This window comes from Copadichromis virginalis, linkage group LG5 (genome assembly GCF_057382275.1).
Source record: "Copadichromis virginalis isolate Kocher_CV1m ecotype Utaka linkage group LG5, C_Virginalis_male_GT1.1, whole genome shotgun sequence".
In the NCBI taxonomy this organism is placed as follows: domain Eukaryota; kingdom Metazoa; phylum Chordata; class Actinopteri; order Cichliformes; family Cichlidae; genus Copadichromis; species Copadichromis virginalis.
The window spans coordinates 8,484,988-8,505,697 of NC_140622.1; the positions used below are offsets into that span (position 1 = coordinate 8,484,988).

Below are 20,710 nucleotides of genomic sequence, written 5' to 3' on the forward strand. Positions count from 1 at the left end.
GTTATTAAGACAATGTTAGAAGCAGCACCTGTGCTGCCACGAGTCCAGCTGCCTGCTGGGGTTTGTTCCTCAGTTGTGCAGACAGTACCGTGATTACACTCCCCGCTATTGTACACACATGTGTGTCCCTTAAAGGGATATTTTTTTTAATCAGTCTTCACACAAGATAAAAACGGTTCACCTTCCCAGAGTTAAGGTGCTCCGTGGTCCCTATGGAGGGATCTTTGAAGGTGTTTCACACTCTGTGAAGTTGTGTAGTCTATAAAGCGTGCCCATGATGGCCACAGTAGACAATTACAGGCTAATGGTAATGCCAGCACATACTGTAGTGTAACAGGTACAGAACACAGCAGAATGACATCCAGTTAATCTGCAGTGTTTGAAGAGTCGCATTAGGCAGCAAAAACTACTAGTTGCATGCGACTACAGCAGACTTTTGAAACACAATGTCTCTTTTCACTGTTATGCTGATGATATTCAAATCTACCTTCACCTGACTGGGGATGCTCTATCCTCACCACATCCTCTGTTTGACTGTCTGAGTGATGTCAAAGACTGGTTATCACGTAACTTTCTTACTTTAAATGGAAAGAAGACAGAAATTATTGTTTTTGACCGAAATATGCCTCTGGGACAATTGACTGGCACATTTGGGCCTGTTGCTAACTACCTTACTGATACTGCCAGGAATCTTGGAGTTTTCATGGACAGTTCCTTCAAACTTGATAAACAGGTCTCTACTGTGGTGAAAACTAGCTTTCATCAACTACGCCTAATCTCTAAGGCTAAACCCTACATACCACACAAAGATATAGAGAAACTCATTCATGCTTTCATTACGTCAAGACTGGACTATTGTAACTCACTCTACTTGGGTCTACAATCTTCTCTTCTGCAGCGTCTGCAGCTGGTCCAGAATGCCGCAGCACGTCTCTTGACCGGCACTAGAAAGTTTGACTCTATCACCCCTGTTCTGAAAAATTTACACTGGCTTCCTATCAAATATCGAATTGATTTTAAAATTTTATTGTTTACTTATAAAATTTTAAACAATATGGCACCTGACTATTTAGCTGATCTCCTCTGTCTGTACAGCCCTCAGAGAGCACTAAGATCATCGGACCAACTGCTCTTAGTACAACCTAGGTCTCGGCTGAAGACCAGAGGAGACCGTGCCTTTGCCGTTGCTGCACCCAGGCTATGGAATACTCTCCCTCTTCATATTCACGCGTCAGATTCCATTCAGTCTTTTAAATCACGTTTAAAAACGTATTTGTTTGATCTGGCATTTAAGGCGAATTAGGGTAATTTACATCTGGCTCTGTATTTAGATTATGTAATCATCTTATATTTTATATATTTGTAATTTATATTTTATTGTGATTTTATCTGTATTGTGATTTTACTGGAAAGCACTTTGGTGTACTTCGGTCTTAAAAATGTGCTATATAAATAAATTTTGATTTGATTTGATTTGATTTGATTGACTTCTTTTTAAACTCGTAAAATATATTATTGCTTCAAATATGTACTTCATTTCCATACAAGCTTTCTAAATATCACATCTTTTGTCTCGTGAAACATCTTGAAATGTTAAAGAAAAGGTGCAGATGTACAGTAACATCAACACGCACGGCCATTTAACAGGCCATCAAGGTCGCATCTGTTAATCATAGCAGGAAACCTGTAACACAGAGTTGGCATTTATAATGCAGACGTGGCCCTGAAGACACATTCTTGAGACAATCCTCACATAAGATACACAATCAGAAAGATACACAATCAGAAAGCCACTAAAGGGTTTTTTAATGAAATCTGGTCACATAGTTTGATTTGGGTGTTTGAATAACCCAACCCCCCCTCGCCCACACACACACACACACACACACACACACACACACACACACACACACACACACACACACATACACATACATACACACAATGATAAGCTAGGCTGTAGGATTTCCTCACAACTTTTAATGTGAATATATAAGATGATTTCTTTTCTTTTCTTTAAAGGACACCCTCAAACAAATAAAAGATGGTTAAAAAAAATGTGATGATAAAGCTTTCCTCCTCAACTCAGCAGTCTGTAAAGAGAAAAGATTCAGTTTAGTGAATCTGCAGTTGTGGGAAAAGCCAAATTCTGAATGTTTAGGCTTTGTAAAGATTGGAGACGTGTATACCTGTGTCTCAGGACATTCCCGTGCACCCCCCTGTATCTCTGATTTCTCTGGATGGCTGTGAGGTCTTCCTTGTATGTCCCCTCATAGATATCTGACTGACGTTTCATGTAGCTCTCACTTCCATCCCTGTGGGGAAAAAACAAACAAACCCCACAATAATTCCTCTTTCACTGGCTATTTGTACTGGTAACCCACACACATTGGAGCGATTTCAGTCCACTTGTGTTACCTACCCCAGCCGTTTGCCCATGATTGTCTGAAGGAACTTTCTGGCAGAGATTTGGCCCAGTACTTTCCTGTAGCTGTTTGTAAAGATGGCATCAGCGTGGCGCCCTAAGCTGGAATCAGAAATGGGGACAGTTTGCATCAGTTCAGTCAGTGTAAGCAGAAAATAAAGTAAACTGCAGTGCAGCGGCAGGATTTATCTGGGAGCTGGCCAGCGGTCGATTTACAATTTGCTCACATCTTTTTATGCATCCACACTAAAGTTCGAAGTATTAAGACACATTTAGTAAAACTTTAAAATACGGCCTGCAACTAAAGGTGTAAGTACCCTGTAATCAAATGGAATTTCAACATATTTGCTTTGAAATTACAATGTAGTCATGGTTACCTATAAATATTTAAAGGTAAGTACACCAAAATAAGAAATTAACAAGTGAAGTTTTTACAGGAAACCAAAAAATATACTGTAATGACAAGTGCATGTTCACTGCACAATCCATTTTAAGTAATGTGCAATGAAATCATAATATTGTAGAAAAACAATATTTCCCCATCTTACATTAGAAATATGTTATATTTGCAGCACGGGCTGTATTATGGGGTGGATCGATCTTAGCCACATTTCATAATTAATTCATAAATGAAAACTTTGTGCACTATTTTAATAAAATGTAGCTCCATATCTAAAAGGTCAAAATATAAAGATTTAGGTCCAGCATAGACTATCTGTAGTCCAATGTTTGCTTGCATTGTATTCAGCTGTGTGTATTTTTTTTGACATATCTTCGAAAATGATGTACCTTCTAATAAATCAAGAATCCCCATTAAAAAATGTGTAAATGATCCACTCTGACTGGGACGTTTCATTAGCTGAGCCTTTGAGCCATATTTTACATCAGCCACTCAGACCATATTAACATACGGACCGCAACTCTGCTGGCTCCCTGGGAGGACGTGCGTCTTCCTCCTGCTGCTCTGCTGGATTCTTTAGTGAAGATGTCATCAGGATAGATGTATCCCTCTGGCCGAACCTGAGAAACATCCCCATGAACTATATGAATGCAGAACATCTTAAATGCCATTATTCAAACATAGCCCTTTATCTAGCAAGAACGATGATTTCATAGTAGTGCAGAATCTTTGTAAAGATGACAGATTTAAAAGAAAAGAAAATATCATCAGTCTGCAAAATGCTTTAGCGCGTGAAAAATTACATCTGCAGCTTTGGTACACGACACTGTGACGATGATGCCTCGTAAACATAACGCGGTGACTAATCCAGACTTCTTGACCCTTTTTAGCAGAAGTACAGAGGACACAGCTATGACATGTAAAGTAAAGAGTCAACTGTTAGATGAGCTTCGACACGACCATTTTTCTAATCCTGACAGAGATCAAATATGTTATATTTAATGTTTCATTCAGATTTTGAATATTAAGAAAATTTTCTATGTCACTTGGTAAGGTTTCCAAACATTTTAGCTAAATGATGCATATATAGTGCATATTGGTGTGATTTGCCATGAGTTTACAAAAAATGTTCCCTTTGTGTAATCATCCAATGCTGTCATTGATCGGCATTCCCAAAGCTGAACAGCTGAACTAAGCAAAGGGTTTACGTAACTTTCAAAATATGCCTAAACCTCAGTAAAAATGGAAATGAACAACACCTAATGAATTTGAGTGATTTTGTCAGGACTTACCTAATGGATGGGTAGAGTGGGGAGCCTGACAAAGTCATGATCAGGCAGCAAAGCAGCAGTGCAGCTTTCTCCATCATCACAGCTAGTCCTGGAGAAGAGTGGATAGCCAGAACAAATGACAGGAGTAGAAATTACATTAGAAAAAACGCTGAAACCACAGTTTCCCAGACCAGCCTCATCGCTCTGCACAAGGAACTGAAGTTGAGGCAGGCAGAGATGTATAACGTGACAGGAAATATCATGATTTTAAGAATAAATAATACATTTATACAAACATGGATATCAAATTCAGAGTGTTTTTTCTAAGTTACCTTGATTTTTTTTTTTCTTGGTAAGAATCCTGAGTGCCTCTGCAGTTTTATTCCGCACCTTCCACTCTCATGATGTCTCACTTCCAGGAAAGAACGAACAAAAGAAAACACTGGAACAGTACTGTTTCTCATCCCAGAGTTCATGCTCACTTTATACTGAACCTGTGGCTCCAGTCACGCCTACATCACACATGATTCTCTCTCTCTCTCTCTCTCTCTCTCTGTCTGTGTGTGCGTCCGGGATGCGGATTGGGGGCATATTCACTTATTCATATGAGAAGTTGCTTTCTCTCGTCACCGTTTGTTCTTCTTCTTTAAAAAACAAAAACAAAAACTTTATTTAAAAGCATCTGTCTGAAACTGTTTTGGCAGGATTTCATATTTACATGATAAGTATGAACAATGTTTTGTTCTTATGGCCTGATATTAATACTTTACGTCGGTATGCAACAATATTGAATATTTTTATAAGATCAAGACCTCGATTAATGTAAATAATAAAACAAGCAAACGAATAAACAAACAAAAACCATTAACGTTTTTTTTTTCATGCGCCACTCTCATCTCGACCTCAGCTGAGTTTTGGACAATAACCCAACGACATAAATCCGTCTCTCACCATCAATAACCCGATTCTGTAAATGTTAAAGTTCCCTTCAAAGCTTTGTCGCACATACGGAACCATAGTTTAGACTAAGGAGATTATGACGACGGACCGTGAAGATGGACGTACAGTGACATTTTTGTCTAACGGACATTACGGACTTCTCGAGGATTGTAGTCTGACATTTAATTACCTTATTAACACACTGGATAAGCGCCTGAATTGACTTAAAGATAAAAACTATTTACCTCTTTTCGAGCTTCCTCTATGTTTGAAACAAACTTACTAGTATGTAGCAACACTTCACAAGAGTGAAACGTTTTTCCGGGTTTCATTAGGCAAGGCAAGGCAAGTTTATTTGTATAGCACAATTCAACAACAAGGTGATTCAAAGTGCTTTACAGAGACATTAGAAACAAGAACAAATAAAAAGCATGATTTAAAATTGATTAAAACAAGCAAATAAACTAACTAACTAATTAACAAACAAACAAACAACAGTATATAAAATCAAAACAGATAAAATCAGAACAGTAGATAAAATCAGTAGTTAAATGTAAGTTTTGAAATTTAAGCTTAAAGTGTGGATTTGGTGCTTTATTCAAATGCAGCTGAGAACAGGTGAGTCTTCAACCTGGATTTAAATAAACTGAGTGTTTCAGCTGATCTGAGGCTTTCTGGGAGTTTGTTCCAGATATAAGGAGCATAAAAGCTGAATGCAGCTTCTCCGTGTCTGGTTCTGACTCTGGGAACTGATAAAAGACCGGATCCAGATGACCTGAGGGATCTGGATGGTTCATACTGGGTCAGCAGGTCATTGATGTATTTTGGTCCTAAACCATTCAGAGCTTTATAGGCCAGCATCAGAACTTTAAAGTCTATCCTCTGACGGACAGGCAGCCAGTGTAAGGACCTCAGAGCTGGACTGATGTGGTCCACTTTTTTGGTCTTAGTGAGGACTCGAGCAGCAGAGTTCTGAATGAGCTGTAGTTGTCTGACTGATTTTTTAGGTAGACCTGTAAAGATGCTGTTACAGTAATCAAGCCTACTAAAGATGAATGCATGGACTAGTTTTTCCAGGTCCTGTTGAGACATCAGATCTTTTATCCTTGATATATTCTTGAGGTGATAGTAAGCTGATTTTGTTATTGTCTTAATGTGTTTTTCTAAGTTTAGGTCTGCATCCATCACTACACCCAAATTTCTCGCCTGGTTTGTGGTTTTTAGGTGTATAGACTGAAGTTCTCTGGTGACCTGTAATCGTTTTTCTTTGGCGCCAAAGACTATTACCTCAGTTTTGTTTTTGTTTAGCTGGAGAAAATTGTGGCACAACCAGTCATTAATTTCCTCAATGCATTTACCAAGAGCCTGTACAGGGCCTCGGTCTCCTGGTGACATTGTGATATATATTTGTGTGTCATCTGCAGTGTTGGTCAAGTTACTTGAAAAAAGTAATCAGTAACTAATTACTGATTACTCCCCCCAAAAAGTAATCCCGTTACTTTACTGATTACTTATTTTCAAAAGTAATTAATTACTTAGTTACTTAGTTACTTTTTAAAAACACGATTTACAACCTGAAGAGGTGATAAAGTGATAGATCTTTCAGCCCAATTCTACTTTTTCTACATAATCCATCATACAAAATGTAATCAAATGGAAAAGTCTCTTTTTTTAACTTGTTTTATCAGTTTTAATCTTTTAACTTTATGCATCAAGCAAAACATTTAATTATATGCAACATTCTCTGACTTGAATAAATTAGTTTAACATTTAAACCTATTTTCTACACATTCCAGCACATAAAATAAAATATTTTTTGTGTTTTCACTCACTCTTTCAAACAGATGCAAGTAAAACACAGCAGAAAATAAATAAAGTCAAAGACTCAGCGGTCCTTTTGCTCTATTTTCACCTGTAAAGCAGGAGCAGGGTAGGCGGAGGGTTACCCTGGTGTAGGTGTGCTGAGGTCAGTTGAAGAATCCGCGCGAGTGTCTCTGTGAGTTTCCCATCACGTCGTAGCTACTCGGTGCTTTCGCTGTAAAAAGAAGTTTTCTTCCCACGCACGATGGACGCTAATGTTTTTGTCACTTTTTATGGAATCAAACTCAAAGTAAGGTCAGTACTTCCACACTTTAAACGCTGCACGCTCATACTCTCTCCCGCACTCGATATATTATCCATTGTTGATCTGCACACAGCTGCTGTCACCAACGTCGCACTTGCTTATGTCACTGTCATGAGACATTCTCGCAAAAAAAAATCACGGTTTTAGTAACGCGGTAACGCAGCGTTCCTACGGGAAAGTAACGGTAATCTAATTACCGATTTTGCAATAGTAATCCCTTACTTTACTCGTTACTTGAAAAAAGTAATCAGATTACAGTAACGCGTTACAAGTAACGCGTTACTGCCCATCTCTGGTCATCTGCATAGCTATGATAGTTTATTTTGTTGTTGTTTATAATCTGTGCCAGTGGGAGCATGTAAATGTTAAACAGAGGGGGTCCCAAGATGGAACCTTGGGGAACTCCACATGTGATACTTGTCTGCTCAGATGTGAAGTTACCTATTGATACAAAGTATTTCCTGTTTTCTAAGTATGTTTTGAACCAGTTTAGTACAGTTCCTGAAAGACCTGCCCAGTTCTCCAGTCGTTTGAGTAATATGTTGTGGTCAACTGTATCAAATGCTGCACTGAGATCCAGTAAAACTAGGACTGACATTTTTCCACTGTCTGTATTCAGACATATGTCATTAAACACTTTTGTCAGAGCGGTTTCAGTGCTGTGGTTCTGTCTAAAACCTGACTGGAAGGCATCGTAGCAATTATTCTGTTTTAAGAAGTAACTGAGCTGTTGAGAAACTGCTTTTTCAATGATCTTACTTAAAAACGGGAGATTTGAGATCGGCCTGTAGTTGTTCATTTGTGTCTTGTCAAGATTGTCCTTTTTCAGTATAGGTTTGATTACAGCAGTTTTTAGTGATTCTGGAAACACACCTGATAATAAAGAAAAGTTGACGATCTGTAACAGGTCTGACTCTAAAGTCTTTGAGACCTTTTTGAAAAAACTTGTTGGCAGGACATCTAAACAGCAGGAGGAGGAGTTCAGTTTACCTAAGATGTCCTCCAGGTCTTTGCTGTTAATAGGTTGAAACTGTTTCATGGTGTTTAAACAGTTTTTTGGTGGACACAGTACATATCCTGGATCTGCTGTTGATGTACCAATTGCTTGTCTAATTTTTTGGATTTTTGCAGTGAAGAATTTGGCAAAGTCATTGCAGGCCATGGTCGAATGAAGTTCAGCTGCCACTGACACAGGAGGGTTTGTTAGCCTGTCAACTGTAGAAAATAAGACCCGAGCATTATGGCTGTTTTTAGTGATGATGTCAGAGAAGTAGGACCTCCTTGCATTCCTCAGTTGTAAATTATAATTGTGAAGTTTCTCTTTATAAATGTCATAATGAACCTGGAGGTTTGTTTTTCTCCATCTGCGCTCAGCTTTCCTACACTCTCTTTTTTCATTTTTCACCAGTGTGGAGTTTCTCCATGGAGACTTTTTCCTTCCAGAGATAACCTTCACCTTAATGGGAGCAATAGTGTCCATTACATTTAACATGTTAGCATTGAAGCTATTGACGAGCTCATTGACTGACCCTCTGGACAGATCAGGTGTTAATGGGAAGACCTGGTTAAAAATTGCACTACTGTGTTCTGTTATACACCGTTTTGTGATCACTGTTGTTGATATATTTATGTGGGCTGAGATTTTACTTTCAAAGAAAACACAGTAATGATCAGACACGCCCACATCAGACACAGTAACCTTTGAAATGCTCAGGCCTTTGGAGATCAGTAGGTCAAGAGTGTGTCCTCTATTATGTGTGGCCTCTGTTACATGCTGAGTCAGCCCAAAGTTGCCCAGAGTGTTACTCAGGTCTTTAGTCCCTTTGTCCTGAGGGTTGTCCACATGAATGTTAAAATCCCCAGCAATAATTACACAGTCAAAATCAACACAGATCACAGACAGCAGTTCAATGAGGTCATTAAAAAAGTCTGTGCAGTATTTGGGAGGCCTGTAAACATTAAGAAACACAACTTTGGATGGGGCCTTCAGCTGTAAAGCCACATATTCAAAAGACTGAAAACTTCCAGGAGATAGCTGCTTACATTGAAATGATTCATTAAATAAGACAGCAACCCCTCCTCCTCTCCTGCTCGCCCTGACCTCACTGATAAAACTGTAGTTAGGAGGGGTCGTCTCGATGAGAACAGCTCCACTGTTACTTTGGTCCAACCAAGTTTCAGTTAAAAACATAAAATCAAGGCTGTGCTCAGTGATTAAATCATTAATTAAAAATGTTTTCCCAGCTAGAGATCTAATGTTTAATAAAGCCAACTTAAGTGTTTTAGAGGTATTACTTGTCCCCTCGTGTTTGGGAGCAGTCTGTGGCACACAAGGTATGTTTACTATGTTTAAAGATCTTTTAGAGTGCAGCTCTCTGTGTTTTGACCAGGCCACATGTCTCCTGTCACCTAAAAGTACAGAAATTTTAAAACCTTCTAGTAAACAGGGTCCCAGCTTCTCCTGGGAAAAGTCACCACTGCCATAATCCTCACAGCCCGGACCCTTCACACATCACGCATCAGACTGCGGAGACAGGGCATGAAGAGGAACTAAGGGGGGCGAGGCTGGGCAATGTGACTTCGATTGCTCTGTTGAGGGTGGGGCTCGATGGCGAACCTTTGGCCGCTCTGGTGGGGGGTTTATGGGGGACAAAAAGGGATTGGGACGGGGGGTAGATCTGAGCCCAGCATTGACCCGCTCCATCATCTCCTCAGTGAATTTCAGGTGTGGGGAGGAGGGAGAAAGGGAGGGGGAGGAGGGTGATGGCCTGTCAGGGGTTTGGGGGACTGGGGAAGGTCGTGGTCCCTTGTCCTGGTCGTTGGTGTTGTTGAGAGAGTTGGAGGCAAATAGGGACCCCTCTTCTTGCCTTAGATGTCTCTCCTTTCTGAGGCTCTTCCCGGGTGGGGGCAAATGGAGCTCCTCCTCAAGGTTTCTGCTGGGCTTTGTCTGTTCTTGGAGTACTGTTTGTTCCTCTTTATGAGATAACTCCTCGTTTATCTCAGCCTTGGCACCAAGCACGGATGGATGACGTATGGAATAAAACAAGTTGGAGGTGAACAGTTTCACCCCTGACTTGTTAAAATTAAATCCATTTGCTTTGAACAGATGCCTGCGTTCCCAAAAAATATTAAAGTTGTCGATAAAATGCACTGAGTGGTCAGCACATGCTGATATAAGCCATTTATTCAGTGTAAATAACCTGCTGAATCTCTCGTCTCCTCCTCTGACAGGTCCACTGATGAATACAGCTGCATTCAGAGAGTTTACAGTATTTAGTAATCCAGTAAAGTCCCGTTTCAGAACCTCCAACTGTTGTTTGGACACATCGTTTGACCCTGTATGCAGAACAATGTTTGTCACAGTTGGATATTCATCTGCAATTTGAAGAATTCTCTCCTTCAGGTTGTTGACCATATCCTTAGGAAAGCAGAGGACTTTAGTGTTCTTACCGCACATGCTTTGTACATCCTTTACGGCAGAGTCACCCACAATCAGAGTTTCAGGCCTAGCCTTTAGCTTTCCCTGTGGCCTTTCACTTTTCAACAGATTTTCAGACCTTATTTCGCTGCTTTTAGATGGATGGTTGTCCGATATAGATCCAGGGTCCTTTGATAGTGGAGCAAATCTGTTCTGCAGTTTCACATTCAGTTGTTTTGGAGGTTTGTTGTTAACCTTCCTATTCACGGTTGTCCAGTCCTGTTTCCTCCCGTATATAGGGGTAGAAGAGCTTCTCTGTCTCGTAGGAAGTGAAGGCCAGTCGGTTTCAGAGATTTCAGCTCGCTGTGCCCTGCCTGTGATACGTCCTCCCCCTTCCAGGAGACATGATTTATGTCTTGGTTTTGCACCAAGACAGTCTAAGGGGGGATTATCACTTGAGGATTTATAATAATGCACAGAGTCTACTTTCTTGGTCATGTTATCTGTGCTCCTTAGCTGTGTACTAGCTTGCTCATCGCCATTGTTTTGAATCAAAGGCAAGGTTGTTTCATTTCCACACAGTCCATTTACCTCCACGTTTACTTCTAAGCGATGAATTTTTGTCTCCAGTACTGCAATCTTCTGCAGGAGGCTGTGGTAGTCATCTGTGGAGAGGGAAGGCATCTTGTTGCTAGTTAGCCTAGCGGTTAGCACCAGGCTATTGAGGCTGCTCGGTGCCCAGACGCTGTAATCAGGCTTCAGCTGTGTCTAGGCCACAGACACACGGAGCGCTGAGGACAAGGTAACCATAAAATGTTGCTGTTTCTGTTAAGAACACTCTAGTCCTAATGATCTACAAGTGTCCAGAAGTTATCGCAGGTAAGCTCACACGGAAAAAAGGGAAAAAATCAGCATAAAAATCAATAAAAATCAATATAAGAAGCAAAGCATTCAAGAGCAAAGAGATGAAGCGTCCACACTCACAAAGCGGAGGAGACAAGTTCAAGAGTCGGCTATCATCTGGTCCAAGTTTTCAGGATTTCGTTAAAGGGCTTCCAGCTAACAGGAGCCGTGCTGCAGATGAAGAACCCTCAGAAAAGCATGACTATCTCTCTGAAGGCTTGTTGATGGGAAACTCAAGGAAAGGTCGGTGAAAGCCATTTGTTTACTTAGCTTTGAATGTTTGTGGTGATGCTAAAGGGGTTCTTTGGCTTATTGTTGCAGTTTATTTTGAAACCTATGGATGTCAAATGAATGTGAATGACACAGAGATAGCCTGATCCATACTGCAGAAGAAGGGCTATCAGCGCACAGCTCATCTAAGCGAGGTACAGCTGACTTCTGGTTTTATTTTATGAATCTAGCAGAAGTAATTTTAATGCAGTTTGTTTAAGATGTGCGTGTACTTGCAGGCAGATGTTGTTCTTCTGGTAACGTGCTCTGTAAGGTAGGAGCAAAAATCAAACTCATGAAAAGTTTTGAAATCTAGTGCTAGGTGATGGCAGCTTTGCAACCTAATCTCTTTTCTTAACAGAGAAAAGGCTGAGCAAACAATATGGAATAGACTGCAACAACTAACAGCTATGAAGAGGAAACGATTAAAGACCCACACACCAATGAAAATTGGAATTTTAGGTGAGTAAGCTCTCATGCACCATCTCTCATGCTCCATCAGATGATGGAGGTCACATTAAGGGTACGTTCATGGGTGTGTTTGTCTCAGGCTGTATGGCGGAGAGGCTGAAGATGGAGCTTCTGGAGCGAGAGAAGCTCGTAGATGTCCTCGCCGGTCCAGATGCATACCGGGACCTTCTGCGTCTCTTGACTGTATCAGAATCAGAATCAGAATACTTTATTAATCCCGAAGGAAATTATGGGTTACAGCAGGCAGCACACTAATGTCGCATGCGCGCTTACAAAGGAACCTTCTGACCGAACTTTACACAAACATCACATTGGGAAGACATGTCAGAGAGGTAGGCTGATAGGAAAAAACAAAAAGAAAATACATAACATGAGGTGAGAGGAGGAGAAAAAAAAATCCACTCAGACTGAGCTCCTAATGGGAGAACAGTTTGAGAACAGAAAAAAAACCCACCCCAGCACAAAAAGCACATGACTGTCAATACACCATAAAAACACAAGACAAGCAACAGGGGTGGGTAAGAGAGAGCCGGTGTGGACAGCGCATCCGGTCCTGCAGCATGTCTGCGGCATCTGCACTGGGAGGGAACAAGCATCGCAGGCGTTTGGAAAGGGAGGGGGGATGAGTGTCTATCAGTGTGTGTGTGTGTCCAGAGTTCAGCTGAGACAGTGTCCTTCGCCCTGCCAGGCTAAGTAAACAGTCCTCCAGCCAACCCAGGTGGCCTTGCGTAGGATAGGAAGAAACAGTCTATGTTAGTTGGCATTGGTGTCTCTCTAATAACCCTCCGACAGACTGGCGACATGTCCAGGGTGTACTTTTGCCCCATGACAGCTGGAATAGACCTTGAATGGAATAAGTGGGAGAAAATGAATGATGTTTATGAACTGTAGTTAATATAGTCAGACAATAAGTTACCGAGCAACAGGCCACAAGTCTTGGTACAGAATCATACTAAGATTTAAAAAATAAAATGTTGGCACTGGTGTTTGAAGCAGTATACTGTCAATAAGACTTGAGCAACTGCACACAGCTGGAAACAAATAACTACAGTAGCTAAGTAACATGTTGTTATTGCATCCATTCAGCCATGTATAATTAGTACATCTACATATACATGATTTGTAATGTGGTCCGTGCTGTATGTTGTAGGACAGTGAAGTGTCTGACACTGACCATGTCCCAGTGCCTGAGAACACTGGTATGGAGGGGGAGAACGCACCTCTTTGCTGTATTTGTCAGAAACCAGACATCAACTGCTTCATGATGTAAGTATATATCAGTTTTATATTTGCAGTACATGCAATAGGGCTGGGCGCTAGCTTCAAAATTGATATCAGAGATTTTCTTTTTAATGGAAATCTTCTCCACTTTGCGGGGATAGGTTAATTGAAAAATCTAAATTGTCCATAGGTGTGAATGTGGGAGTGAATGTGAGTGCGACTGGTTGTCTGTCCCTGTGTGTTAGCCCTGTGACAGACTGGCGACCTGTCCAGGGTGTACCCTGCCTCTCGCCCTATGATAGCTGGGATAGGCTCCAGCACCCCCGCAACCCTGAAAAAGGATAAGCGGAAGTGGATGGATGGATGGAAATCTTCTGTTTCAAGAAAACTACCAATAAGGATATATCCACAGATATAGAAACAATACTGTAACATTTTATTGATGCTTGCAGTTTGGAGGCAGCAGTATTTGTAAGTGTAATTAAATTCCAGGCATTTTCCATCCTTCTTTTCCTATCAGCTTTTTTGTAACTGATGACACATTTCCTAATTTTCAGTGTGAAACAAGGTGCCAGCAGCAGCATTACAGTGACCCAGCATAGGTTCAAGGTTCTTTACAGGGAGTGCAGAATTATTAGGCAAGTTGTATTTCTGAGGAATAATTTTATTATTGAACAACAACCATGTTCTCAATGAACCCAAAAAACTCATTAATATCAAAGCTGAATGTTTTTGGAAGTAGTTTTTAGTTTTAGCTATTTTAGGGGGATATCTGTGTGTGCAGGTGACTATTACTGTGCATAATTATTAGGCAACTTAACAAAAAACAAATATATACCCATTTCAATTATTTATTTTTACCAGTGACACCAATATAACATCTCCACATTCACAAATATACATTTCTGACATTCAAAAACAAAACAAAAACAAATCAGCGACCAATATAGCCACCTTTCTTTGCAAGGACACTCAAAAGCCTGCCATCCATGGATTCTGTCAGTGTTTTGATCTGTTCACCATCAACATTGCGTGCAGCAGCAACCACAGCCTCCCAGACACTGTTCAGAGAGGTGTACTGTTTTCCCTCCTTGTAAATCTCACATTTGATGATGGACCACAGGTTCTCAATGGGGTTGAACAAGGAGGCCATGTCATTAGTTTTTCTTCTTTTATACCCTTTCTTGGCAGCCACGCTGTGGAGTACTTGGACGCGTGTGATGGAGCATTGTCCTGCATGAAAATCATGTTTTTCTTGAAGGATGCAGACTTCTTCCTGTACCACTGCTTGAAGAAGGTGTCTTCCAGAAACTGGCAGTAGGACTGGGAGTTGAGCTTGACTCCATCCTCAACCCGAAAAGGCCCCACAAGCTCATCTTTGATGATACCAGCCCAAACCAGTACTCCACCTCCACCTTGCTGGCGTCTGAGTCAGACTGGAGCTCTCTGCCCTTTACCAATCCAGCCACGGGCCCATCAAGACTCGCTCTCATTTCATCAGTCCATAAAACCTTAGAAAAACCAGCCTTGAGATATTTCTTGGCCCAGTCTTGACGTTTCAGCTTGTGTGTCTTGTTCAGTGGTGGTCGTCTTTCAGCCTTTCTTACCTTGGCCATGTCTCTGAGTATTGCACACCTTGTGCTTTTGGGCACTCCAGTGATGTTGCAGCTCTGAAATATGGCCAAACTGGTGGCAAGTGGCATGTTGGCAGCTGCACACTTGACTTTTCTCAGTTCATGGGCAGTTATTTGGCGCCTTGGTTTTTCCACACGCTTCTTGCGACCCTGTTGACTATTTTGAATGAAACGCTTGATTGTTCGATGATCACGCTTCAGAAGCTTTGCAATTTTGAGACTGCTGCATCCCTCTGCAAGATATCTCACTATTTTTGACTTTTCTGAGCCTGTCAAGTCCTTCTTTTGACCCATTTTGCCAAAGGAAAGGACGTTGCCTAATAATTATGCACACCTGATATAGGGTGTTGATGTCATTAGACCACACCCCTTCTCATTACAGAGATGCACATCACCTAATATGCTTAATTGGTAGTAGGCTTTCGAGCCTATACAGCTTGGAGTAAGACAACATGCATGAAGAGGATGATGTGGACAAAATACTCATTTGCCTAATAATTCTGCACTCCCTGTATTTGTCACATGCATAGTTATATAGTATAACACACAGTGAAATGTAGCCTGACACGCTCCTCGACATGTGCGGGGGGGTGGGGGGTGGGGGGGGTAGAGGAAGAACATTATATATATATATATATATATATATATATATATATTTTTTTTTTTTTTTTTTTTAGGGGTGCAACGATACTCGTATCGATATTGAACCGTTCGATACAGTGCTTTCGGTTCGGTACGCATATGTATGAACAATACAAAATAAAATTTTTATTTATTTTATCAACTTTCCTTCTGACGATGCTGTCTGTGTTGAGCGCTCAGTGGATCTGCGCTCGACAGTGCAGCTTAGGCGGAGTAGTCGAACGCAGATTCACTGAGCGCTCAACTAGCTAGCGAGACAGAAGTTAAGCTCTCCTTGCAACATGGCAAATTGAACCTCCCCACCCTCATTCAGATCTGGCGTTTGGAACTATTTTGGTTTTCATGTGACGTATGACCCTGAAGGTAAGCGCATCATGGACTAAAGTAAAACAGTATGTTGGATGTGCCACACAATGCTCAATTACATGGGTGGGAGCTAGTGTGTTAGCGCAGTTAGCTCGTGTTGGCCGTCCAGCCCCATGCACGGGCGATCCGCGGTAGCTCGTTAACGGAGATTTGCCGTGTTGTGGCGTTAACGTCATTTCAACGAGATTTACGCTGACAGCACTAGTGGGAACACAACAAATATGACTGCACATTTACACCAACATCATCCTAGTGCAAAGACAAGTGGAAGCAGAAAACAACAAGCAGCATGCTGCTAACTTTAGCCGAGTCATTTAGACAGCCGTTAGCACAGGATTCTCCTTATGGGGACCTGATATGTTTAATATGCTGCTGAGAATATAGCCCAGAAGAAGCGTATAGTATAGCTTTTATTTTGGAAAGAGACATTTCTCTGTAATAAACTCTCTTTTCCAAAGATGAGTGATTCCTCAATCAGATACAGGGCTCGCAAAATCGCCTGCCCGATGTCCCGGGGCTAGCGATTTTTCCAGTCGGGCTACCAAAATCTCTCTCTGCCCTGCCCGTAGGCCTATCTTAGGAAGGAAAAATCTATGTCAATGCTTTTGCATTCTTTCGGAAATGTAGCTGGCTAATTATGTCATTGGCATCGGTGAGCCACTGTCAATATGTGACATATTGAAATCGCGTTTGAATTTGCGCTTGTTTTTTTGTTTTCACTTTGCAATTGTGCGAACTGTGTATAGAGAGCGACAGCACTGATTGGTGAGTGATGATAATTTGCGCACCAATTCCTCTGACATCGTCTTATCAATCGTTAGCTTACTATGCAAACATGACAAGTGAAATCTCCCGCAGCTTAAACATGTGAGAGGTTGATCGCGCAGAGAATCGCTGAGCTTACGGAGTCCGTGTGTAAAAGCAGCAGGATATATATTTTAGTTCTGCTGAGCCAAATAAGACAGGTCAGGGTGAAGAAGTGACAGCCAAAGAAAAGCTTACCACAAAACGGAGAAGTTATGACAAATCAGACTATAAGGCAAAAAGAAAGTGCAGCTTTATGGTTTCATGGACAAAAGAATTTCTGTGGCTGCAATATGACGAGCTAAATAACCAGGGGTGCACATAAGTGGTCCGCAGGTGCGCATTCGCTGTCAAAATAAAAAACGGGCACAAGATATGAAGTTGCAACGCGTGTTTACATACATAAGATTTTCAGGAGGAGGACAGACATTTGTTTAGAACTCTTAAAGATGTCGAAGAAGCAAGCTCCTTTAAGCAATTACTGTGATGTTCCTCCACCTCCAAAGAAATGTCAGAAGGAGTCCGAACCACAAAAGAAGCACGTATTCTCGGAAAAGTAGTTGCAGGAGGTGAGCTGGCTTCAAACAAATGATGAACGCACAGAGATGTGGTGCAGAATGTGCCGTGAAAATGTAATAAATGACAAATTAAAAAGGCATGAACATTTTTTTGTATCGAAAAAATATCGAACCGTGACACCAAAGTATCGAACCGAACTGTGAATTTTGTGTATTGTTGCACCCCTAATATATACACTCAACAAAAATATAAACGCAACACCTTTGTTACTGCTCCCATTCCCCATGGGATGGACGTAGAGACCTAAAATTCATTCCAGATACACAATATAACCATCCCTCCCAAACAGTGGTCACAAATCAGTCCAAATGTGTGGTAGTGGGCACATCTGCTATATTGAGATAATCCATCCCACCTCACAGGTGTGCCACATCAGGATGCTGATCTGACATCATGAGTAGTGCACAGGTGTACCTCAGACTGCCCACAACAAAAGGCCACCCTGGAATGTGCAGTTTTTTGCGCTATTGGGGGTCTGGGGACCCAGAACCGGTCAGTATCTGGTGTGACCACCATTTGCCTCATGCAGTGCAACACATCGTCGCATGGAGTCTATCAGATTGTCAATTGTGGCCTGTGGAATGTTGGTCCACTCCACTTCAATGGCTGTGCGAGGTTGTTGGATATTCGTGGGAACTGGTACACGCTGTCGTATACGCCGGTCAAGCACATCCCGAACATGCTCAATGGGTGACATGTCCGGTGAGTATGCTGGCCATGCAAGAACTGGGACATTCTCAGCTGCCATCTGCCCTGAACAATGTGAACCATGATTCATCCGTGAAGCGCACACCTCTCCAACGTGCCAGACGCCATCGAATGTGAGCATTTGCCCACACAAGTCTGTTACGGCGACGAGCTGGAGTCAGGTCAAGACCCCGATGAGGACGACGGGCATGCAGTTGAGCGTCCCTGAGACGGTTTCTGACAGTTTGTGCAGAAATTGTTTGGTTGTGCAAACCAATTGTTCCAGCAGCTGTCTGGGTGGCTGGTCTCAGACGATCTTGGAGGTGAACCTGCTGGATGTGGAGGTCCTGGGCTGGTGTGGTTACACAAGGTCTGCGGTTGTGAGGCCGGTTGGATGTGCTGCCATATTCTCTGAAACGCCTGTGGAGACGGCTTATGGTTGAGAAATGAACATTCAATGCACGGGCGACAGATCTGGTTGACATTCCTGCTGTCAGCATGCCAATTGCACGCTCCCTCATTGCTTGTGGCATCTGTGGCATTTTGCTGTGAGACAAAACTGCACATTCCAGGGTGGCCTTTTGTTGTGGGCAGTCTGAGGTACACCTGTGCACTACTCATGATGTCAGATCAGCATCCTGATGTGGCACACCTGTGAGGTGGGATGGATTATCTCAATATAGCAGATGTGCCCACTACCACACATTTGGACTGATTTGTGACCACTGTTTGGGAGGGATGGTTATATTGTGTATCTGGAATGAATTTTAGGTCTCTACGTCCATCCCATGGGGAATGGGAGCAGTAACAAAGGTGTTGCGTTTATATTTTTGTTGAGTGTGTATATGTATGTATATATATGTATGTATGTATGTATATATATATATATATATATATATATATATATATATATATATATATACATACACATATACACACACACACATTGGGTGAATGTGCAGTAGTAGCAGCAAGCAGGTGAATTCTGTACATTAATATGAATAGATCAAATGTAAGCACAAAAGTAGCCAAGGTAGTGTTTTTCCTGGAAATTTTAAGTGAAAGGATAAAGTAACTGCTTACCACTTTAGTTTAACAATGATTAATGAAATGTAACCGTGTAACTCATCAGCAGTCTGCACAGTATGGTCACATATTAAAACTGAAGAATATGTTGTACTTGTTGTAGTGTTTCATCATGGGTCCAGTTTTTACCCAGGTGCTTAAAGCCCTTCTTTACCCTCATGTAACACCAACAGTAATTTCCAACCACTATTTCCTGTTCCTGTCAGTCAAACAAACAGACGACAAACATCTTCTATAAACAGGAATAATGTCATTTTATCGGATTAGAAAACATCTAATCTAGCGTTGATATTACACTGCTGTTTAGTGTCTGGCTGATCTCAGTGTCACCAAAATATCTGCCCTACATGTCAAACAATGAGAGAACTTGAAACAGTACCATCACCTAGCAGCTTATTTTAATTAGCCAGCAAACAAACATTAGCACTAACATTGCTATTATTATAGTCCCAGTTAAATGACTTTGAATAGCTTTATTTCAAAAGTAATTTTACAATTTCACAGCCATTTAGCTGTGTTAACTGTACATGCTGTAGGTCATAAGGCGTGCATGGATCATTTTTATAATCAGCCTCTTATCTTTTGTCCACCACAGGCTTTGCCATGATAAATTGGTCAGTTGACAACCAGGAGCCGTACACCTTAACCTCAGAGGCCAGGACATCCAAGCGCAGTGCGAACACGAACTTCTTTAAATGGGATGCAAGATGGACTACAGAGGGCCACCCCGTCGCCAGACAACCAAGTGCTGTCCCTGTCCACGGCCAGTGTGAGAAGGACTCTCACTAAAGTCAACCCACACAAAGCTGCTGGACCAGACAATATACCTGGACGCGTGCTCTGAGCCCGTGCTGACCAGCTGACTGATGTCCTAGCGGGCATCTTTAACATCTCCCTGAGTCAAGCTGTTGTGCCACAGTGCTTTAAAACCACCACCATCATCATACCTGTCCCCAGACCTTCCCAAAGCCTAATTCCACAATGATTGCCTGAGCCTATTCTTGTTAAATGATGAAAAACTCAAAGGCACGTTTGGGCAGTGGATCTGTGTGAAATCAGCAGCTTGCAAAACTAAATCAAAATGTGTGCAATTGATTCTAAAAATAGAAATCACAATAAAGTTCAACATTTACTAAAACCGCCATTCAGTCATCTGAGAATCTTTACTCATGAAATTATAACGGTTAGATGAATGTATATGCAGTGATTTACTGATCAATGATAAAAGGGGAGATTTATGCAGTAACGAAGACTGTCATGAAAAGTATTTGGCATCTGATCTCCTGTAACCTGCGGAGCTAAGCTGTTTTACCAGCTCTGCTCTCTGATTTTTCTTTTATGAAAAAACACAAGTTCTCAAAGTTATTTGTTTGCAAATGTATTTCAGAAATATCGACATACTTTTTTTAATCAGCAGAAACTTTATGTCAGTAGTGCAAAAACCTGCACTGATCTGACCTCATTTCTTC

At 41.4% G+C, this 20,710-nt stretch overlaps 1 protein-coding gene across 1 annotated transcript; it reads right to left on the reverse strand.

The window, feature by feature from the left end:
* Positions 1-1,960: 1,960 nt before the first annotated feature.
* On the reverse strand, positions 1,961-4,495 carry ghrh (growth hormone releasing hormone). The gene is made up of 6 exons (XM_085455738.1): positions 4,429-4,495; positions 4,118-4,205; positions 3,341-3,445; positions 2,423-2,527; positions 2,190-2,315; positions 1,961-2,093 (listed from the first exon to the last, which is right to left on the reverse strand). The coding sequence occupies exons 2-6, from the start codon at positions 4,192-4,194 to the stop codon at positions 2,081-2,083; spliced, it is 426 nt and encodes a 141-aa protein (XP_085311864.1). The 5' UTR covers positions 4,195-4,205; positions 4,429-4,495; the 3' UTR covers positions 1,961-2,080.
* Positions 4,496-20,710: the final 16,215 nt, after the last annotated feature.

Excerpts from the sequence above, each read along its gene's own strand:
- ghrh (XM_085455738.1), bottom strand. The coding sequence starts at position 4,194 with ATGATGGAGAAAGCTGCACTGCTGCTTTGCTGCCTGATCATGACTTTG. Across the intron at positions 3,446-4,117 it reads CCACTCTACCCATCCATTAG|GTTCGGCCAGAGGGATACAT; the intron begins GTAAGTCCTGAC and ends GATGTTTCTCAG. Across the intron at positions 2,316-2,422 it reads ATCATGGGCAAACGGCTGGG|GGATGGAAGTGAGAGCTACA; the intron begins GTAGGTAACACA and ends TTTTCCCCACAG.